We start from the raw sequence: 20711 nt of genomic DNA on the forward strand, positions 1-20711 counted from the left end.
GGGAAGCATGGGGAGTGTGTGACCCAGCCCCTGTGGGTCTTGGGAATTTGACAGTGGGGGAGGGTGGCACTATTACTTGCCATTGGTGTCATGCCAAAAAATTTCTGGACCATGGAGAGCCCTGTGGGCCGCATTTGGCCAGTGAGCTAGAGGTTGAGCACCCTGGACTCTACAGTTGTGATGTATTGCATCACCAAACAGGGAAGGACTTGTTCTTCTCAGATGGACAAGGAAGCTTTGAGATTGGAATTAGTGCATCTAGCACAGTATTTATCGTGTACAGCACAGCCTGGCAGATCAACTGGGCAGGAATACAGTGGGGTTTCATGAGAGTTAGTTAAAGAAATATAAGATAGATGAACTTTTCAGCCTGGGGGGTTGGTACTTGAACTTGAATTTATTTAGTGACCAGACAAAATGAGAAAGTATTATTTGCTCTGCTTTAAAAGAAATGGTGAATGGTGTGTGAATGTCTAAGGAGAATTTTTTTCCATGTTGAACGCATTTGTCCAGCACTGGAGAAAGAGCTACTGTAGGGTTCAGCAATGTTTTTGGCTGGAATACCAAAAACTCCCCAACCCTGACCCATGCCTCGACTTGTATGCCAGGGGCGGACCCTGGAGGGTCCCAGTTCTCATTGCTGGCAGCAGCTGCATGCGGACCTCTGGGCGGATGGTGGGGGAGGGCCTGAGGTTGTGCTGCCCCATGTCCCTTCCCTGCTGTTTGCTGTAAGGTGCGCATGCAGCCGCTGCTGCCACAAAGCCCAGTCTGGGTTCTGGAGCCTGGTATAGCTGTTTGCAGCCTCCTGGCTGCAGCTGGCCCAGGCTCTTGGTGGCTTCTTGCAGCAGGGCTTTCTCCCTCCCGGCTGCCTGCTATGAGCAGCCCAGGCTGGCAGCAACTGTCCAGTGCCCAGACCAGCTGTGGTGTGCTAAGCAAAATGGCCTCAGGTGCCATGCTCTGGCACACGTATCAGGGGTTGCCAATGTATTGTATCCCTTTTCTCCTACGTAAGGGATGCTAAAGAAGAGGCCAAATGAAACCCGGGTAACTTTTGTTGCTCTGGCATGGGCAAGACAATAAATAGTTTTGCATCAAGGAAGCTTATAGACTTTTCCTGGTATCCAGACAGTTTTCCCATAGGCCTTGCAGTTGCACAGATTAAGCAAAGCTGTGTAACATAGATGGTCTAGCTTATTATCTTATTAGGAAAAAAAAAGTCAGAAGGTCTTAATCTGTCTTTACTTCATAGAGTGACTTTTATACTTGGCTGCCTAGATGGATGCTTTAAATTAGTGTTTCTCAGTAGTTTGACTCCAGGCACCCCTCATTAGATTCAAGGCACCCCTTGTTAGGCTTGAGGAAAACGCTGACTTAGTTCTCACTAGGTTTTTTTTTTTACTATAGAACTATAGTAAAGCAGTTTTTCTTTTGCAGAGAACTCAAAGACCAGAACAGGTCAGGATGTTTTAACACTATGGATTCCCATTTGAAATATCTGATTTTTATCTCCTGAATTATGTTTGCACACCTAACAGTGTTGACATTGCATGGCGCCCTTGAAAGGATCTCAAGGCACTTAGGGTGCCATGGCACCCTGGTTGGGAATCACTGCTTTAAATGATAGAGAGGACACCTATAGTTAGATTCCGTTTCATCCTGTACTGTGTGTACTTCCATGGTACGTCATCATCCAATTGCAGAGATCTGCTGGGCTGCTACTTATAGCTATATATCTGCATTTAGTTAAAAGAATAAAAGACTGGATAGCATCCAGGTCATATGCTTAATTTGGTAGGGCAATACTTAAATCTCTATTAATTTAGGATCCAGTTTTACTTTCTGTTCATTGGGTTCTGGCTGCCAAAGTATCTTATAAATGGGAATAAGCAGAAGATACTTGGAGAAATGAAAGCTTATCACTTCTATCCAGAGTTCTTTGAGAGAGGCTGTGCATGTTTCTATTTGTTACCCATCTCCTTTGAGTTGAGATTCTGAGATAGCGGTGAAAGTAACTGAGGTATCAAAGGGTATCACATCTTCTGAATATTTTGTGCAGAAAGGAAGAATAGATATGATGTGTGAATGTCCAAACAGGTGCTGCTATGCGAGATTCATGTACAAAGCAAGGGCTGTGGGGGCAGAAGGTGTCTGCTGCAGCTCTGACTGGCCCTGAGTATGGGTTGGGGCCAGAGTCAGACCCACAGCAGTGTTCTGTCCCCTGCCCTGCTCACCGTACCCCTCCCCCCCTTACTGCTAGGTGCAGTTCAGCTCTGGCTTGGGTGGGTCCCCTCCAAGACACAGAGCATGTGGAATTTCTATCCCTTGTCCAGCCAATCAGGAGCCCTGAGCGCGGCATTGCCTGCCTGGTCAATCAGTAGCCTTGAGACGGTAAATACGGTAAATAGTATGTTGATGTTCTTTGTAAAGGGGACAGTGATTGAGATGCCTCAATTTGAAATCCACCCTTTCCATTGAAAAGGAAAAAAATCAATCTAGAAAATTTTTGGTGTCAGATTTTTTTTCACATCACAGTGTACATATTTTTGTTCAGTATTCTAACTAGAGTTTTCAACAGAAATATCTTTGTAAATTTATAGTCGTCATAGTGTCCTGATCATTCTTCAAACAGACTTTCATGCTAGAGCTGCGATTTTCAAGTGTCAGAGGGAATCATTCAGTTTTATAATTCTCTCTCTTTGTCAGCCTTGCAGTGGAAATATTAAGTACCAGCAAAAACCATATAACATGGACTTTACCAAGGCTGGTACTTAAAATATTTTTCCTTTTTTCACCATTTTTGTATGACTACTAAACCTTGTTTAGTTTCTATGTTTTTGAGCTTACCTGTAGATCAGGGACGGGCAATTATTTCAGGCGGAGGGCTGCTTACTGAGTTTTGGCAAGCCATTGAGGGCAGCATGACAGGCAGCCAGGGGCAACTAAATATTAATTTTCTAAATTTTCTAGGGGCTCCGCGGGCTGGATAGAATGGCCTGGCAGGCCGCATTCAGCCCACCCCTGCTGTAGATGCATCTTTAAAAGAGGTTTACAAATAAATGGTAGCAATTTGGAGAATTTGCTTTGGATTTTCAAAAGAAGTGAATATCTATAGCACTATTGAAATGGAGGATACTATGGTGCTTGGTACTTAAAATCATGACGTTGATACATTCTGATCTTATGTGTTTCAGTTTTGCTGAAAATGTCTAAAATACATTTGATTTTATGACGATGAGCACCATCACAAAATCTGTTTCTTCACTGAAACATTTTCCCAACTGTTGTATGTAAATGAAAATGTTGTTAATTGGGCTTTACAAAATGTTTCTAATGCTGTCAAGGAAAACATATGAATCTCCTAATTTAATATTTTTCTCAGAGATGAATGCATACAACAGTCTGTGAATATAGATGATATTTCCTTAGTTATGAATTTTTCAACAAATCTACAAAATGTAGGATCAGTGTAAGCTCTTCTTGACAGATTTCAAAGATTAGAGTTGTGTAATGTTTTCAATTAAAATACAATGCGGTTGTTTAATTCTTTGAGGTAGGTAGTTTAATGATCTAGGTTACGAAGGGCATGACATACTCTTTTTAGGACTATGAGACCCAGTGGGAATGTTAATTAAATTCTGGCAAAAAGCCTTTTAAAACTTCAGTCCTGCAGTGAGAGCGCTTGGATCTTTTATCATTGACTTGCAGAACACAAAAAGGGACGTTATAACAGTCACTGCCACTGTAGTTAAGGTTTCATCATCAGTGTGTCTTTTTTAAACCTGTATTTTCAAGGGAATTGTATATCTATGGTTAAATTGCTTTGGACCGTAATTTAGCAAGGAAGATGTCACGCCCAACTTGATTTGATATTTTTTTCCCCTTATGGCAAAATGTAAGTAACCTGTTTTTCTGAAATCCTTTGTTTGACTACGTGACACAATTGGAAAGTACTAGGATTCTGACACACAGATGCTCTTGGCTGCCTTAATTTGTGAGTACAGTCAGAAAAAATTGTCCCTGAAATTACAGCTCTAACAGCTCATGTTTCACTGTCTTTCTCCCTTAGGTATTTGTGCATCAAATCTGCTTAGTTTAAAAGTTAAAAACAGTGTTTTAACTCTGCCATTTATGAAATTCAGTATCAAACAGTTCTGCTTTGTATACAGTTTCCAAACATTGTCAGGAATAACAATTTTCAATTGGTACTAAGCTGGCAGTTTTCTTAGGGGCAGAAGATATTACAACTTGTTCTCTCGCAGCTAACTTCATTCAACTAGTGGCGTTGATAAGAGTAAAGTCTGTTGTGAACCTCGTTGGGTGTAATTAAGATAGACTGGTGGCTATGCTCACTATATGTGTCATTTCTGTAATAATTTTTCCTGCCATCAGCCGGCTCTGAGTCTGAAATATCTTAGGTTTAGGCTGCTGGAACAGATCATAGTAACTTAATATCATTTAGTTCAATAAGATTGGTGCTCAAGCTTCTTAGAAAGGTGTTTACAGCTATTATTTATTGGATAATGCAGGAAAATCTCTTCAATCTGGGTCTTCATCTTGGATAAACACAAAGAGTGTTGTGTGTAGTCCTTTCTATAGGCATTTTTTCCTTTTATTTTGATAGATGTACAAGAATTTTGGGGGGTAAACCCCCCCAAAGCCCTTGTTTTTACAGCATTAACATGACTTATCTGTGACTTGAAGCCACAACATCAAAATCTGTCCTGGCAAAGTAGCATCTTTACATATGAAGGTAATTCCCTTTTGGAGTGCATTGCATGAGACGGTAGAACATTTCCATTTGAAGAATTCACACTGGCAACTATACCAAAAATCACTCTGAAATACGACCCTTAAGATTAAAGTTAGTAAGCTTCTCAGCTACACCAACTAGACTTTATTTGTTTGGATTTTAAGGTAATGCATTGAAGTAAGCCAAGAATATTTGCTTTGAGTAGTCAGGAGATTGAAAATATTAGAGTGATGAGAAAATGTATATGTAATTATGTAAAGTAACAGTTAATAATGGATTTAGAGAAGTGAAAGGGAGGAAATAATTTATTCTATATAGCAACTTCTAAAACACCCAGTGTTCTCTCTCAAATTAGCATAGTTAGTTATATAATTTAAAATTTAAATAATAATGGAGAGAAATGGACAAAATTTGAAAGATTTTCAAGTACAATTTGAAGAGGTCCAGTTAGAGATGGAGGAAAAAGAAGGGCGTTTGGGATGGGAAATACTGTAGAGCAGAAGGCGGTTGTAGTTCTGGCAAGATTGTTGTGAGACTGAGGGGGAACTGCCAGGGAGTCAGTGTGAGAAGAGAAAGGTGAATTTAGGTTTGGGAAGGTCATGGAGAATTAAGACGTGGAAAGCGATGTTTGAACTTAATGTACTAGATTCCCACGTGTACAGAGAAACCCACTTATAGCCTTAGAAAAGCAGAAGTTGCCCTAGAACCTACCCATATATCCACAGTTCTTTTCTTCACTGGAGATGGGTTTGGGGCTCTTAATTTACAGGATGCCTATGCTGCGTCACTATTGGTCTTCTCATTGCAAATACCATAAGTTCCTTGTGGGAGAAGAGTACTCAACATGGGGACCTCCCCTTTGGTCTTTCAGTTGCCTGTTGTGGGTTTTTTGAGTTGTTTTTTTAAAGTAAGCAATGTCCCCAGCTGTGGTCACTGCCCGTGTAAGATGACAAGGATGCATACCCTTTTTTAGAAGACTGACTTATGCAAACATTACATGTCCAAGGATGTAATTACATGTTCCTTTTTGAGGAACTGGAAATCAGTAAAATAGAAAGGTAAGTATGATTCTTTTCTACACAAAGAATCTGCTTCACTGGGACATTTCTAGTCTTTCAGGTAGGTGAAGCTGCCTTTCCACAAGGCATATTCTTGAAAATTCAGACAGTTAGAATTGAAGAGAACTGCAACCAGATGGGAAAAGTTTATCCTCAAACTGATTGATTTTAGTGCTATAGCTACATATGTAATGCTTTATGCTCAACTCAAGACGTGATTTCTGCACCATTGGCTAGCAAAATACTATCTGTAAAACTCTGACAATAGACTTGAAATTTTCTTTTCAAAGATAAATGTTTCTAGCTTTACTGCGGGCACAGTACCTTAACATCCTGAAAGCAATAGCTATTTCCTCCCCACCTCTCCTCCTCCTCCTCTCCCCCCTTATCATCTACTGTCAACTTTGATCAATTCAGCATGGAATGGGGAGATGTGTTAATTTTAATGCTGGGCAAGGAGGGGGTCAGGGGGAATGAGTGCAAGGTGTTAACTTAAGCCTATTACTATGTGACACTAATACATTTGAATAAAAACAGTTCGGGATTCTGAGTACAGAAACTTTTGCCTGCAGAGTTGCAACCTATAACACTACTGACATATTTACAGAATGTTTAATGTAAGATCTAGCATCCCAGTTTATTGCTCAACTTGGTAGTGCAGTACTTCAGATTCCCACCTTCCTGGTAAACAGATGATGGTATTGCTTATCAATCATGTATGGCAATGTGCAAAGGCCACCTAAAGAAAAGGAGACTGTTTCTCACTTGCAACCAAGGTTCCTCAAGATGGACTCTGCACATTCACAGTATTGGCCAATCTGCCCTTCCTTCTTAAGGGAAGAATTGTTCTAATTAGTCTCTGACTTGAGGGGTGGGGGACATGAAATGGCTGGAGTGCCATTCCATGCCTGCTTATAGAGCCTTGCCCTCAAAAATTTCAGGTATAAAGAAGGGAAATCCTCATAGACTTAAATAGGGCTATCGACTGACCAAAACATTTGCAATGAAACTGTGGTAAATTGTTTAAATATGTTTTAATCTGAGTGGAGCATGCTTTTAACTTAGTTATATCATAGGTCCACCAACAGCGGCAGGCAAAATTGCAACACGTTTAAATCATGCTTTAGGCTGAAGGTTGGTGGGTCTGCGCATACTAAAACCTGTGTCTTTATTATATAACAGCAATGATGGATGCCTGTTTAAGAACCTGAATAGAATTTGTGATCTTTGTTATCCATATAACTGAATGTTTAAATGTATAGCTCTTGACACAAATCTAGATGTCAAGTAGTAGTTATAAATAAGGTTGAATGTTTAAAATTCTACAAAGGCATATTTTAAATAGCACAACCCTCCTTGTGGCTTGAAGGGTGAGGTTTTGCTGGTAAACATGTTTATGCTGAAATTAAAATATTTTATTCATTGCTCATCTATTTTTTTTACATTCCATTGTCACTCACTAGTTGGCATCTTCTGTTGCAGCTTGTGGCAAACCAGGGTTTCTAGTGTAACCCCCATCTAGGTGAGGTAGTAACATTAAATTTAATCATTTCATGCTACCATCCCAAATGCCTAGTAATCTGGCCTTCTTGGAAGAAATTTTTCACATTTTTTTTTCTTTAATCTGGAACATTGCTGCTCTTACTAGGGAAAACTCAGTGGTCTGATAATAACTTTCCTCCCCTGGTCTTGGCTGTGACTGTCTGAGACTGGATTCTTGAAGGTAGGAAAGGATTAGAAAAAAATTGACCTACAAAAGCATAAATTATCAGTTATTTCTTGCACACCAGCCCTTCTAGTTTTATCTTCATTGCTATGAATTATGAGCAGGAAAGACAATAGGCTTTGTTCAGTGAGGCTGTAGTCTTTCTCCAGAGGGAAGCTGGAGTGCCTCTTTGGCGATGAGAGTCTTTTTGTGCAATTCAGCGATAGAGGGAATCATCAATTTGTTAATTAAGGCTATTTTAGTAGGTAAATTCGATTTAAAAACTGAGTGATTGAAGAGGCTAGAACATTTACAGGACAGACTTTCATTAGAAGTAAAGGTCTCCTTCATATTTTTAACTCTTTCTAAAAACACTTACATGCATGATAATTCTTCTGTGACTTACTGAGACAAATCCAATTATTAAGTGCATATTCCTCTAAGTCAGTATGAAAGTATTTAAGCATTTAATTAGTGACCCATACTGTGAGAGAAATATGAAACGTTTGTGAAGTGAAAGTTATTACAGCTTCATTTCATTTGGTGAAAGTCTTAGAATATTTCATATAAACATTATTTTGTATTTGTGAGTGACTTTGTTGGTTTTTATTGGATTTGCAATGCTTATGAAAGCCTTTAGGATTAAAAAAACAAACAAAAACTTAAGAGTTCTTTAGGACAAGGACAGTTTTTTAGTTCTGATTGTGCAGTATGTTGAGTCCCAGAGGGTATGCTGAGGCACGTTAGTGCGCCACAACAAATTGGGCTGGATTGAGGCCCAGCTGCACTGGCTCCACACAGCAGGATCAGGCCTGTGCAATTGTGTATGAAGTGTACCATCAATTTTAATTCACCAAAACATTGTGCCCCAAATATTAAAAGTTTGGGAAATACTTGTGTAGTGCTTAGCACAAAGGTGTTCAGTTATGTGACTAGGGCTTCTTGAACTAGGGCATTATACAAGGATAATTTTAAAGCTGCTCACAAAACACGTACCACCTTGGCAGTGGAAGAACAGGCCTTTCCTTGCGTCCTTACCAGAATACCTGTAACCTAGCTCAGAAGACCACCTCCAAGGCTAGGTACAGACAGTCAAAAAGTCTGAGGCTGAATCAATTAAATCTTTGTAGGTTAGTTTAAGCTGCGCCGCTTGAACTGATTAGCAAATGGACATACATTCACTTTTGATGGAGGAAATGCAGCCACATGCCTGCAGAGGCTTAAGCCAGAAGCCACGGGGCACTAGAGCATGCCTGCCAGCCACTGCCAAAGGGGAAGGAATGAGACTTCTCTCTCCTCTCTGCTGGAGCCGAGGGAGCATAGCCAGGCACCAGCCTGGGAGTAACACACTGGGGTGGGGGCCTAGGTCTGCAGTGGCAGGGAGGGCAGTGCCTGCCAGGCTTTGCCCCCTCCCCACTGTACTTGAGGAGGGGGGCAGCAGGTGCCAGACTAGGGGGGTAGTTGCACTGAATTAATAAAAGCTTGAACAAAAATAGTCTTTTCTCTGAAGCAAACATGTATTGAACACAGCACTTTGCAGCCTCAGGCACGTGACAGAGCAACCAAAAAACCATTGCCTTGGATAAGATATAGCTGAGTAAAACGCACTGAAAGCACATAGAGCTTAGTCTAACTTAATTGGAATGTAATAAACCAAAAGGACAAGTCCTTGCTTAGGCACTCCAGTTTCCCACCTTTTACAGCTTCTGCTTTATAACGTAAATGTAGTTCACTGCATTCTTTTGTCACACTAGCTCAAGTGGTCTGGGACCCTCCTGTTTCCTTAGCTCCGTCTCCAGCACATACATGTGATGATTGTGCCAGGTCTTTGCCAACGTCTCCCACCTTTCAGTCTGGTCCTGCAGGGCTTGGCTTCAGGGGACCAGCCGGGTTCCCCAGCCTCTCCCCCATGGCCTGGGGGAGCTGAGGGGAATCACAGCCCTTCCTCCTTCCCCCTCCTCTAGCAAGTGCTTACATCAGTCTCTGCAGAGGTGGGAGGGGGTGGAGTCTTCTCCTCAAGAAGGGTTCTATCTTGCCCCTTCCTTCAATAAGTCTTTAGATAGGAAAACATTCTGCTAGGTAAGTGGGTGAATAACTGAGAAACAATCAAAGCTGTTATTCCTATAGTGCAGCCTTGATGGCTCTTGGATTAACATTTTACCAAGGTGTTTGCTGTGCAGGCAGTGGTTTGTCATGCAGATGGTAAAGAACCAGCAGGGGGGAAATAAACCACACTCCCTGTCCACTTCACCATGCTGGCTGGCGTCTGGCCATGCTCCCTTCCCTGCTGCTGGAGCATTGTGGGGGAGGGAACCCTGATAGGGGCTGCTGTCCCCTGGCCAGGCAGACCCTGGCTGGGTCCCAGGGGGAGAGGGGAGGAAGGGCAGGGGGCCATGCTGAGTCAGTATCTGGCCATGCCCCTTCTCCAACTAGAGAGCAGAGAGATGGGACCATCCCTGCTCTCTGGAGCAGGGAGCACAGCCCAGCCCAAGGCTGCAAAGCATGCTGGGGGACTCTGATTTAATTTAAATGAGGAAGGGATCTGGGACAGAAGTTCCATAAACTGGTTTGACCCAGATCAGTTAAGTTTGATACTACATTCTTCCAGACTTATCTTAAACCAGTTTTGGCCTTTTTGAAACTGGTTTATGAGCACTGAACTTATGTTCTGTTACAGGTTTAAACCAGTTTCTGATCACTTACACTGATTTATGTGTAACTTCTGTCCCTAGCCTAAGAGGTGAAGTCAGTTTCATTTTTTTTCGGTCTTTGGTTTTCCTGAGCAACTAATAAGGATCCTGTATGGGTGCAGCTTTTTGTTTTTTTGGTGGTGTGAATATTTGTCCAAACTATGTGGAGACTTTGGAATCTACCCATTCCTGGCTCAGCAGATTAGAATTGGCAACCTAGTTATGGAATTACGCCAAAGGTGGTGTGTTTTAAATAATGTCCCACTTCCAATCCCTAAGTTTTAATATGCTGCTGTTGTCTGATTGTAGATAATTTGTTGGTAAAATTTTAGGTGGTTTTAATTAGTTGCAAGCTACTGTTTGTTTATCAGATTTGGGGTATAAATAGATGTTGCCAAATGAAGCAGATCAGCTCTGCTGGGAGGCGTCCCAGCACAGCTGACCCACTTTGTTGGGGAAATATGTTCATTGTTATCCCACTCATTAATCTTGTGAGACAAAGGACAACATATTCCCTGCTTACAGAGTTGTGTCCCTGGGAATCTCCAGGGCACATATCTGTAAGTGGGAAAAGCTGGGATTGCCTGCTTAGATGTGCTCCAGAGATTCCTGAGGGCATGTCTCTGTAAGAAGGGAAAGCTGGGCAGGTGCTCCCAGGGTTTGAGGGGCCTGATCTTGGATGGGGATTCCTGGGGCGTGCAGGACATGGCCCCTTAAACCCTGGGAGCATCAGCCATGAATGGCTGGAGAGTACAGGCAGCCCAGTATGCCTGCACTATTTGTGCTGTAAAGCAAATAGATGTCTGCTGGAAAAACTGGTGCAAATTATTTCTATTTTTTCTTGTAGCCACAAAGGCATTTGTGGTGTGACAAAGGACTTGGATGTCTATTTGCTTTTACATTGATTGTGCTGCTGTCAAAGTTATGGTGGCACAAAGTCTTACTCTAAACACTTTGCAAAATAAAATGATACTTCACTTTATTTCATTGCATCACTGTGAACAGAATTTTAGTATGCACCTTGCAACGAGTCTTTGCATTAGCTTGGGCTTGTTTGTTTTCTGTGGACAGTAAATTGGGCACACTTGGTCTAAGGCTAAAAACAGATGTTGGGTTTTTTCCACAACAAAGAGTTTTATCCTGCCATCCTATAGATGGAGAATCCTGTTGTCCCATGTTAAGTACCTTTGAAATATTGAATGAACACTTTGCCCTGGGACAGTAGCAGCTAATCTGAGTTAACTGCTATTCAAGTGATCAGTGTAAATGACTGTCCTGTGCCTGTTTTAATGGAAATTGCAGCCTAGGAGAATCAGTGTTGGAATAAACCCAAAGTTTGTTTTTAGCCTAAGAGCCTCTTGTTTAGATTTGTCACTTTCTGTAGTTGGGAAGGAAACTTCAGTGCTCTATGTTAGTAATGACTCTGAGGCAAGCGGTTACACGTTTTATTTTGCATCCTCTTATTTTGTGGTTTTGTGATAAAAGGTTCCAGTATTTTTTTTTTTGGAATATATCAGTATGGTGCCATTTGTATGTGGTGTGCTAGGCATATCCCATTTCCAGTCTCTACGTGGACAGGGTGGAACACCTTGGTGGCAGGACACGTTTAAGATGTATTATTGTTGCTTCTTGGACTACCCTGAAATTTATTATAACCACACTAAAACAACATTGCAATAACAATTTCATTAAGTTGTCCTGATTTCAACCTTTGTTCTCCACCCCCAAAATTAATTTTTTGCTTCCTTGATATGTCATCTCTGGCTGATAAAGTGAGGATAAATGAAAGTAATGCTGAATCTGACTCCTTTTTGCTACTTCACTGAATACACAAGAAATAAAGTGATTAAAAATGCACTCATTAATGGATAGCCAATTTTAATCATAGAAGTCTTCTGAGAATAATTAAAATGGCAAAGTAATCATGTTTACCCATAATTAGTATAGAAACAATATACTGTATTATGATGCTTTGTGATGTATTAAACTAAAAATTGGATAACAAATAAAACAAAAGTTCCAAAGACTACACCTTATCTTTTCCTTATCTCTTCTTTTAAGGTCAAAGTTATTTCATATTTTGTCAAATAAATCAAACTACTTTTACTGGAAAGTTTTGCAAAAGATCAAGGAAAAAACGCCCCAGAAGAGTATTACCTTGTTCTTTGTAAGGTACTAAAGAAGCACGTATTTGATTAATGGTTGATGAATCTAAATCATGAAGATAAAGAATACATTTTTGAAATGGGGTATATCTGTTTGGATTTGGGAGATAATTCGTTTAATGCATCTTCTTAGGCCTGTTTGAAGTAGCAAGTATTCGATTTGGCTTCGGATTTGGCTGATTCCGAGGGATAGTGATTCAATTTAGTGATTTGGAATCGCTGACCTGATTCGATTCAGCAGCCGAATAGGGCCGAATCTCCTCTGAATCGAATAGGCTGCAATGGCAGTGTCAGAAGCAGGGGCGTGGTGGCAAGGAGCTCTGCACTCACTGGCTGCAGCAGCGGCACCCGGGGCCTCTGGGGGCTTGTGGCAGAGCCCCGCTGGGATTGACTCCGCTCCCCCGTGGCATCCGTGCGGCAGCCGTCGCATTGTGAGGGTGCAGCATGGCTTGGCAGGGTGCTGCAGGACTCTGCGCACTCTCCGGGAGCTGGGGCCACCTGGGCTGAACGCTACCAGGTTCTGGGTGACTAGTGGAGCTGCCCCAGCTCTGGGACAGTGTGCGGCGCTGTGCTGAGCTGCTCTGTACCTGCATGATGCAACAGCTGCCGGGGTGGGGGGAATCCCTGCTGCACAGGGGTGCTCTGCCATGAGCCCCTAGAGGACCTGATCGCTGCTGCTGCAGCCAGTGAGTGTGGAATTCTTTTATTTATTTTTTAAAGTGCTGGGATGCTGGGGCCAGGTGGGGTAGTCATTGGGTGGGGGGGGTGCAGAAAGAGTGGGGTGGAGCTGGGTGGAGGGGTACTTGGAAGGACTGGCAGAGCTGAGGGGGAATGGGGCCAGATGGGGGTCCCCTCATGGTCCCCTCCCCCCTGCTCCAGCTTGCTGCTCCCTACTTAAAGGCATAGATCCCAGGTCCAGCTCCCAGGGGCGGCAGGCGGGGACCTTCCAGATCTCCAAATTGATTTGGTGGCTTCTGATTTGATTCAGACCTTTTAATGGGTCTCCCAGTTTGATTCGGATTTGGAGATTTGGCTCCTGAATTAGGTCAGATCTCTTCTGAATCAAATCGGTTACTGAAGCTTTGCACATCCCTACATCTTATTAATTCAGTTTGTATTGAGTTGGTTAAGGTTTGGTCAAAGCACATTAATTATAACATAAACAGGCATTGATCAGGCAAAATATTACTTCTGGTTTAATGTTTTTAATTTCACAGAGCCAGCAGGAAAAAAATGTCTTCAGCTGTTTAGGGTTAGCTATACTATATAGTGTACAAAATAACATCTTTTGTGGGCAACAGATAACAGCAAAAATTGTAAAACAAAATTTACCAGAAGTTACTTTGGAGAGCGAGAAATAGTAATACTATTGCTTTAAGTACTGATATTATTTTTATTTAAAAAAAAAAAAAGCCGCCAAAAATTATTTTCAGTGAAATTTAAATGCTTTAACCAGAACACAAAGCTGCAAAACCCTGAATTTACCAAGATTGAAAATATACTGTCTCTTTTTAACAAACCTTTTACTAGTGAGCTGTTCTAATAGTTAAAGGTTTGAGGGAAAAGATAAGGTCAGTCAAACAACTTTATGAAAAAGCAGAATAAGTTAATTAGTTTGAGAGCTTAAAAGAATGAGAGATTTATCAGAAGGAGAAAAAAAGAGAGGCCATGGTACAAAATAGTTGCCTGGTTAACAAAGGATATGTAATTGGCAACTGGAAATGGATCAATCCAGGGGTGCTTAACCTCTGGCACACAGGCCAGATGAAGCCTGTACAGGCATCATATCTGGCCTGTAGGACTCTCCACAGGTCAGGAAATTTGGCAAAAGGGGAGCCACCCACCCCCATGCCAAATTCCCCAAACCCCAAGCATACTGCTGCCAGTTGTGGGCCACAGGCAACCTGTGAGCCAGGCTGTGACCCCTTCCCCTGTGGGGCTGGGCCATGCCTCTTTTGCACCTCCGCTTGCTTTTGGATTGGGGCCGGGCCACATCCCCTTCACTCCCTGTGGGTCTCGATTGTGGCTTAGCTATGCCCCATTTCCCTGTGGGGCTGAGCCGCATCCATTTCCCTGTTGTGGCCCAGCCGTGCCCCGTTCCCCACCTCCTGCAGAGCTTGGCCACACCCCTTCCCTCTTCACAGGGAAATTTAGGAGATTTGAAGCTATGCAAGTTGTGTAACTTGAACTACGGCCCTGGAGAGAGCAAAGGGAATATCTGTTCGTGATGCTTTCATGACTCTTTGTGTTGAATCATGAATGCCATGAGACAGGAAAGAAACACTACCATTATTTCGACTGAGCTAGAAGGAAGAAGGACTGCAGGCTAAATTTTTAACAGGACTTAAGCATCATAAATTTAAGAGTCTCACAACATTAACCTTTTTGTGGTCTGGCTGTCAGAGTGGCATCTAGAGATCTGAGGTGTCTAACCTCCCTAGGTACTGCTAGGGGAGAATTGAATAGGAAACAGTCATGATAGGGATGTATTTTGGGATGCTGGCAGATGTTCGGTTTAAGGCGGGATGGTATCTGAGCCACAGTCCGAACAGCTGTGCCTCCTACTATGCCGCACATGCACAGCAGGTAGAACAATTGTGGGTTTGGGGATCAGATCCCAATCACGGCCCATTGCTGGTACAGGGGGAGCTCGGGTGCTCCCAGCCACAGGTATCTTGAATCCTTCTAGCTGTGGGAGCGCACAGGGGGGAGGGGGGGGAGGGTTTCTGAAGTGTTCCCATGGCTGAGAACGCCCATGAAATGACTGGCATTCCCAGCCACAGGAACGTATTGGATCCCTTCAAGGCTGATTGGTCAGGCCATGCATTGAGTTTAAGGCATGATGGGAATCAGCTACAAAGTTACTATGTGTAGTTTGTAGAATAACTTTGTGACTTATTGTCTATTTTATTGTGCCATTAATTTAATGAATATATGGCCTGGTTACTACTTAAGGCATAATTAACCAGTTAATAATCTCTTAAGTGCAGTGTCTGCTAGGGGCCTTAAACTTTGCCTAATTGTGGATTGTAGGCTGGCATTTACCTCTTTTTGGCATTATTAGCCCTGAACACTGTCTAGGAGTTAGGGGAATAAGCCATTTCTATAGAAAATTGAGAAAGGAAAGATAGTGCTAGTGGAAAATATGTTCTATTTTCATTTTTTTTAAAAACAAAAAAAGCTTGAGTTTAAGAAAAAGTTGCTTTGAGGATCTCAGTTCTTATTTCCCAGTGAGATGGAACCTAAGCTCCTCAATCAACTCCAGCAAAATTAAAGCAGTCCTGGTAATTAGCTGTCTAGGGAACTTTTCTGGCAAATAATTAAGTACCTGTGAATGTTTTATATGTTTGTGGATTAGGGTTTTGAGAATCATCCTTTTGATTTAGTACCTAAATATCACTTAAATTCACTTTTGGTGCGTGAGTTCTTCTGTGGATCTAGCCCTGGTATTAAGTGATTTGCAGAAGTCCATTGATCATTAGGGATCAAATTCAAATCTTTAAATCCTAGGCTAGTGTCATAAAGCCTGGACCAAGTGGGTAAATGTGCTTTAATGTTGACTTGTAAGGTAGAGAGGAACAAGAAAACTGGTAATTCTAATATTATAAAAGCCTGTGTCTGTCACGCTTTATTCACACTCTGATTGGCTGACAGAAACAGCCAATAGGAGCGCTCCAAGCATGTGGGAGAGCTGTCACGATTCTGAAGCTGCGCTGAGGACTGGACAGAGGGCTGGCCATGGCTCTGCCCCCCCCAGAGGCAGAACAGCGGCAGCATGGGGTGCAAGGTGGCAGCACTCCATCCCAGCCCCCTCCCCCCCACCCTCCGTCGTTCTTGATGGGCAGTTGGATAACCGCAGTAGTGATTTGTAAGAAGAAAAGCTAAAGTAAACTGGCAAGTACTGTCCAGAAATCTAATAAAATAATGGAACAATTGATTCTTTCTATTAATTTGTCAAGAATAGGCTGGTGATATAAAGTGTATAACATTTAAAAGGACTTATTCTTTAATTGTATTGACAGAAAAATAGAGTAAATGCTATCTTTTTTGTATACTTAAACAATAAACTGGTATATAATAAAGTGCTCTAAGGCAGGGGTGTCAAACCATCTGACTTGTTGGCCAGATGAACATCACTGGGCCAGTTTGTGGGATGAACCACACCCAACCGCTTGTGCATCGTCCATGGTGCTGGGCCCAGCCTGTTCGTAGGGCCCACCGTCCCCCAGGGCCAGCACGGGGTGTGCGGTGTTTGCTGCATGCAAGCTGGATCTTGCACTTCAAGCAGCAGAGAGTGTTGGTTTGGGACACCACATGCGGCCTGAGCCTGGACCCCTGTCATGTGCAATACCTGGCGTTTCATGCAGTACAGGGTGTCCAGTTACGGGCTGAATATGGTGGCTTTTGCTGGCTCCCTGTGCCGCCCGCACTTTGATCTATGGGTTGGATCCAGCCTGTGAGCTGTTTGTTGGACCTAAGGAATTGGTTTTGTAGTGTTGATGGTGAATACAGACTCTTGCAAGGGAAAACAAATGTCTAGATTACAACTTTGGTCCTAATTCTGTGATGTTTCATATTAAATGCATCTACAAATTGTGACATAAACATGACATCTTAAAGGAATTCAGTTATCCAGTGGTACTCAGTACTCAGTGTCACAGTTAAATCATCCAAAAATTGTGAGTCACTTTTGAAAGGATTGAACATTGATGTAATATTTCAGTATTTAAAACTGCATGCAGCCCACTCAGCCCACTGCTGTGGCCCATGTGACATCCTATTAAATGGATACACAGTAAGTTGTGTTGGTGCAGCCAGCATAAAATACTGAGGGCTGCAAATGTGACCTGCTATGGCAAATAGGCAAGAACTGCTGCTGTAGATCAGTGGTGTTCAGCCTTTTTGCCCTGAAGGCTGGATGGGCAGTGCCTTTCCACTTGTGGGCTGGATCTGGCTGGTGGGCCCAATTCAGCATGTGGGGCATGCACATCAGGGGCCTGGGCCAGCTGTGTAGAGAGGAGCAGGGGACTGGCTGACTCGGATCTGGCCACAGGAAGGTAGGGAGCATGGCTGCATGGGGAATTTGGTGACATGGGGAGGAAGAGCAATATTAATTGCCACTGATCCTCTGCTGCCAAATTTTGTGACCGGTGGGGAGCTCTGCAGGCTGGGGATTGAGGACCTCTGCTCTAGATAAATTTACCCAAGCAAGCAAGGGTGTAGGAAAAACTGATCCCAGAGACCAGAGGACATGCTACTTGGAACTGGCTGATAAAATGATCAGTCAGCTCTTAATAACCACTGTTGATGTTCATATCATTGTCTTCAGCTTTCAGATTTAACAACAAATGAATAACAAATATTTAGATCTTAAATATATGGTTTCATGTGGTCAGCTGACCTAGGAAGATGACACTGCATAAATCTTCCATTCTGTTCACCTGTTTTTACCCTTCCTGGTGCATAAGCATTGGAAACATTTGTGTTTTGGAATAAAAGTTTTGATTTTGGGGAGAGTTTTCTTTGGTAAATTTAATAGCTACAGATAATTAATAGATAAAAGAACATGGGAAATAAGCCTGTGCAGGAAGTTCAACATCTATATAAAATACAATATTATTTTAAAGTTTACTCATGCCCCTTATAACTCTTGTGGTAACTGTTGATGTGTTACTTTAAGAATTAGTATTTGGAGAGCATACATAGTAGTAAACTTGCCATTGTCTAAAAAGCAGGAGAAAAAATAAAACGCCTATTAATTGAATGTCTCACACTGTAAATTAAACGAGTAATTATGTAAGAAATTTGTGCTCAACTACAGGTTAACATAAGCTTGAGCTTTAACAAGATTCCCTAATTTACATGCATAGGCGTGCTACAAGTAGTTTTGAAATGTGCAAACACATATAAACATATTTCAAACCACCTTTTTTTTTTTTTTTTGTTACCCAGAGAGAAAAATGTAGGTAAATACTGAGTATCCATTGAACAAGTTAAATGTGGGTGCCCAAAATGTTAATGTTTTTTTCTTTAGTAATATTTTTTTTTGGAAATTGCCTTCCCACAATTATAAGCAACATGAAATATATAGATGATGGCAAAATAAGGAAAAAAGTTTCTTCATAGTGAACGGGAGAATTTTATTTTAAATTGGATTTGGAATAGGCTTGAAACTATGTTAAATGACTTACTCATAGTTAAATGGTATTAATTCGTTGTTTAGGATGCTCTGATATAGAGTGATGATAGTGTGTGGCTAAAGACTGGAGTTTTAAAGAGGGAGGATTGGGTTTTTTTGGTTCTCCTGTGTAGACTTGCTGCCAGTACAATAAATATGACTTTATGTAATAGTTCTGTTTGATGGTACAGGTCTCTAATGGAGTCCAAATTTTGTTGTATACCCACAGTTTGGGGCAAACCAATTACTTTTTTTTTCTTTTTAAACTGAAATGTGTATGTGCTTATATATTTGTTGATTTGTAAGATGTAATATTTTTAGGCAAGGTGTGTGCATCTGTATAGCCTACCATGTTGCCATGTGACAGTATCTCACAGTAAAGTGCTATTCCATGCAGATTGTTACTTGTGGTCACATCAGCTCAGAGCTCCCGTTTCTCCTTGCCTTGAGACCTATTACCTTCCTGTTCTGGAACTAGTTTGAATATCCCTGCATGGCACTGTAGCTAAACCTTATGTTGTCTGGAAAGTAATGCAAGAATAAATCACAATAGGGCATTAAAAGGCCATTGGTACAAACCTTTGGAACCATAAAGATCCAGCCAATCAGTTTGTTTCCTTCTTAAGCAGGAACACACAATTGATTTTTTTTTTTTTTTCCTGAGGTTTTCCACATTTTCATAAACATATGTTTTAGATGTACCGTACAGTTATTCACTCAAAGCATCTGTTGTGAAAAATATCACTGCTTGCTGAGAATGTGGCCTTTCCAAAATATTCAGGGGCATACTTTCAGCTGTAAATGATTACTAGAAACATTTTGGAGGAATAAAGTTTTGTGGGGGATGGGAATGGGGAAAGAAATATATCTCCTTTTAACAAACAGTAGACGGATGAACTGATTGTTAATTTTACTTGCGTTTTGCAGCATCCAGTGTGAGAACCTTCACACCCTTCTATTTTGTGGTGGAGCCCACAGACACGTTATCTGTTCGGGGAGCTTCAGTCGTACTGAACTGTTCAGCTTTTTGTGAGACTTCTCCAAAAATCGAGTGGAAAAAAGATGGAACTTTTCTAAACTTGGTGTCAGATGATCGTCGCCAACTGCTACCTGATGGATCTTTATTAATAAACAGTGTAGTGCATTCCAAACACAATAAACCTGATGAAGGATACTATCAGTGTGTGGCGACTGTGGAAAGCCTTGGGACCATTGTAAGCAGAACAGCCAAGCTCACAATAGCAGGTGAGTCTTTAAATAACTTATTGCATGATGACATAGATGTCTGCTTTTTTCCTTCAAAATCAGAGTGGAACTTTTACAGGTGAAGACAATATTACCCTGGTGCTTAATTTGGGCAACACCTGATTTCTTGAATTGGTTGAGAATCACTATAATATCTTTTTTTACGTATAAGTGGCTCAGACGGTCTGAATTTTAAGGGAATGCTGTTGACTAGTGTTGGGGAACAGGGCCCCAAGGTCACGGTGATTGGGGTGGCAGTCGGATACGAACAGGTGGGATTACTGGCATGGAGTTCAGAGAAAGGGACACGTAGCGGATAACAAGGTAGGTTTATTTGGACTTACACTTTGATGAAGCGTAGGTATGATATTCTTCAGTTACAGTATGAAACAAACAACAATAAACGACAGAGGGGTCTGTTGGCCCACGAGGTTCGTAACGAGTCCTTGCTTTCCACCACCGGAACCAGTCCGGTGATGGGTGCGGCTGCCTGTCACTAGTCCCAGGGCTGGTCAACAGCTCGTAAAGGGAAATATACAAACGAGAAGACAACAAAACTGTAACTCAACACGTGACGCCAGTCCGAGTTAATGGACAATGAGTAGTCGTATACGAAGCCGAGGTCGAGAACCGGAACGTGATGCAGCAGAGACCAGGTTTGTAGGAATGAGCTGAATCGTAGTCAACGTGGAATGCCGAGGTCAGTTCAAAGCCAGGTAAACAGTAACTGGGTCGAAGAATCCAAATCGTAGAAATCGTGGAGGAGTAGTCAAATCAGAAAATACACAGTTCGCAACCGGAAGATCGAACATGAAAAATACAGGTAAGTCACTGTGCAGACTCAAGAATGGAACTGGGAATTGAATTCCACACTCTCTCCTACTAGCAGTCCCTGCCTAAGCAGCCTCTGCCTTCGGATC

The 20711-nt window shown here is 42.0% G+C and overlaps 1 protein-coding gene across 1 annotated transcript in view; it reads left to right on the top strand.

Annotated features, from left to right (window-relative positions):
- Window positions 1-5767: 5767 nt before the first annotated feature.
- The window catches only part of NEO1 (neogenin 1), a 256404-nt gene continuing 241460 nt past the window's right edge, over window positions 5768-20711 (top strand). The window contains exons 1-3 of the mRNA XM_019533146.1: window positions 5768-5808; window positions 18321-18334; window positions 19474-19791. Of these exons, the coding sequence (XP_019388691.1) occupies window positions 5768-5808; window positions 18321-18334; window positions 19474-19791 (373 nt within the window). The remainder of the gene's footprint in view (window positions 5809-18320; window positions 18335-19473; window positions 19792-20711) is intronic.

The sequence above is a fragment of the Crocodylus porosus genome, unplaced genomic scaffold (genome assembly GCF_001723895.1).
Source record: "Crocodylus porosus isolate Cpor-Errol unplaced genomic scaffold, CroPor_comp1, whole genome shotgun sequence".
Taxonomy (NCBI): Eukaryota; Metazoa; Chordata; order Crocodylia; family Crocodylidae; genus Crocodylus; species Crocodylus porosus.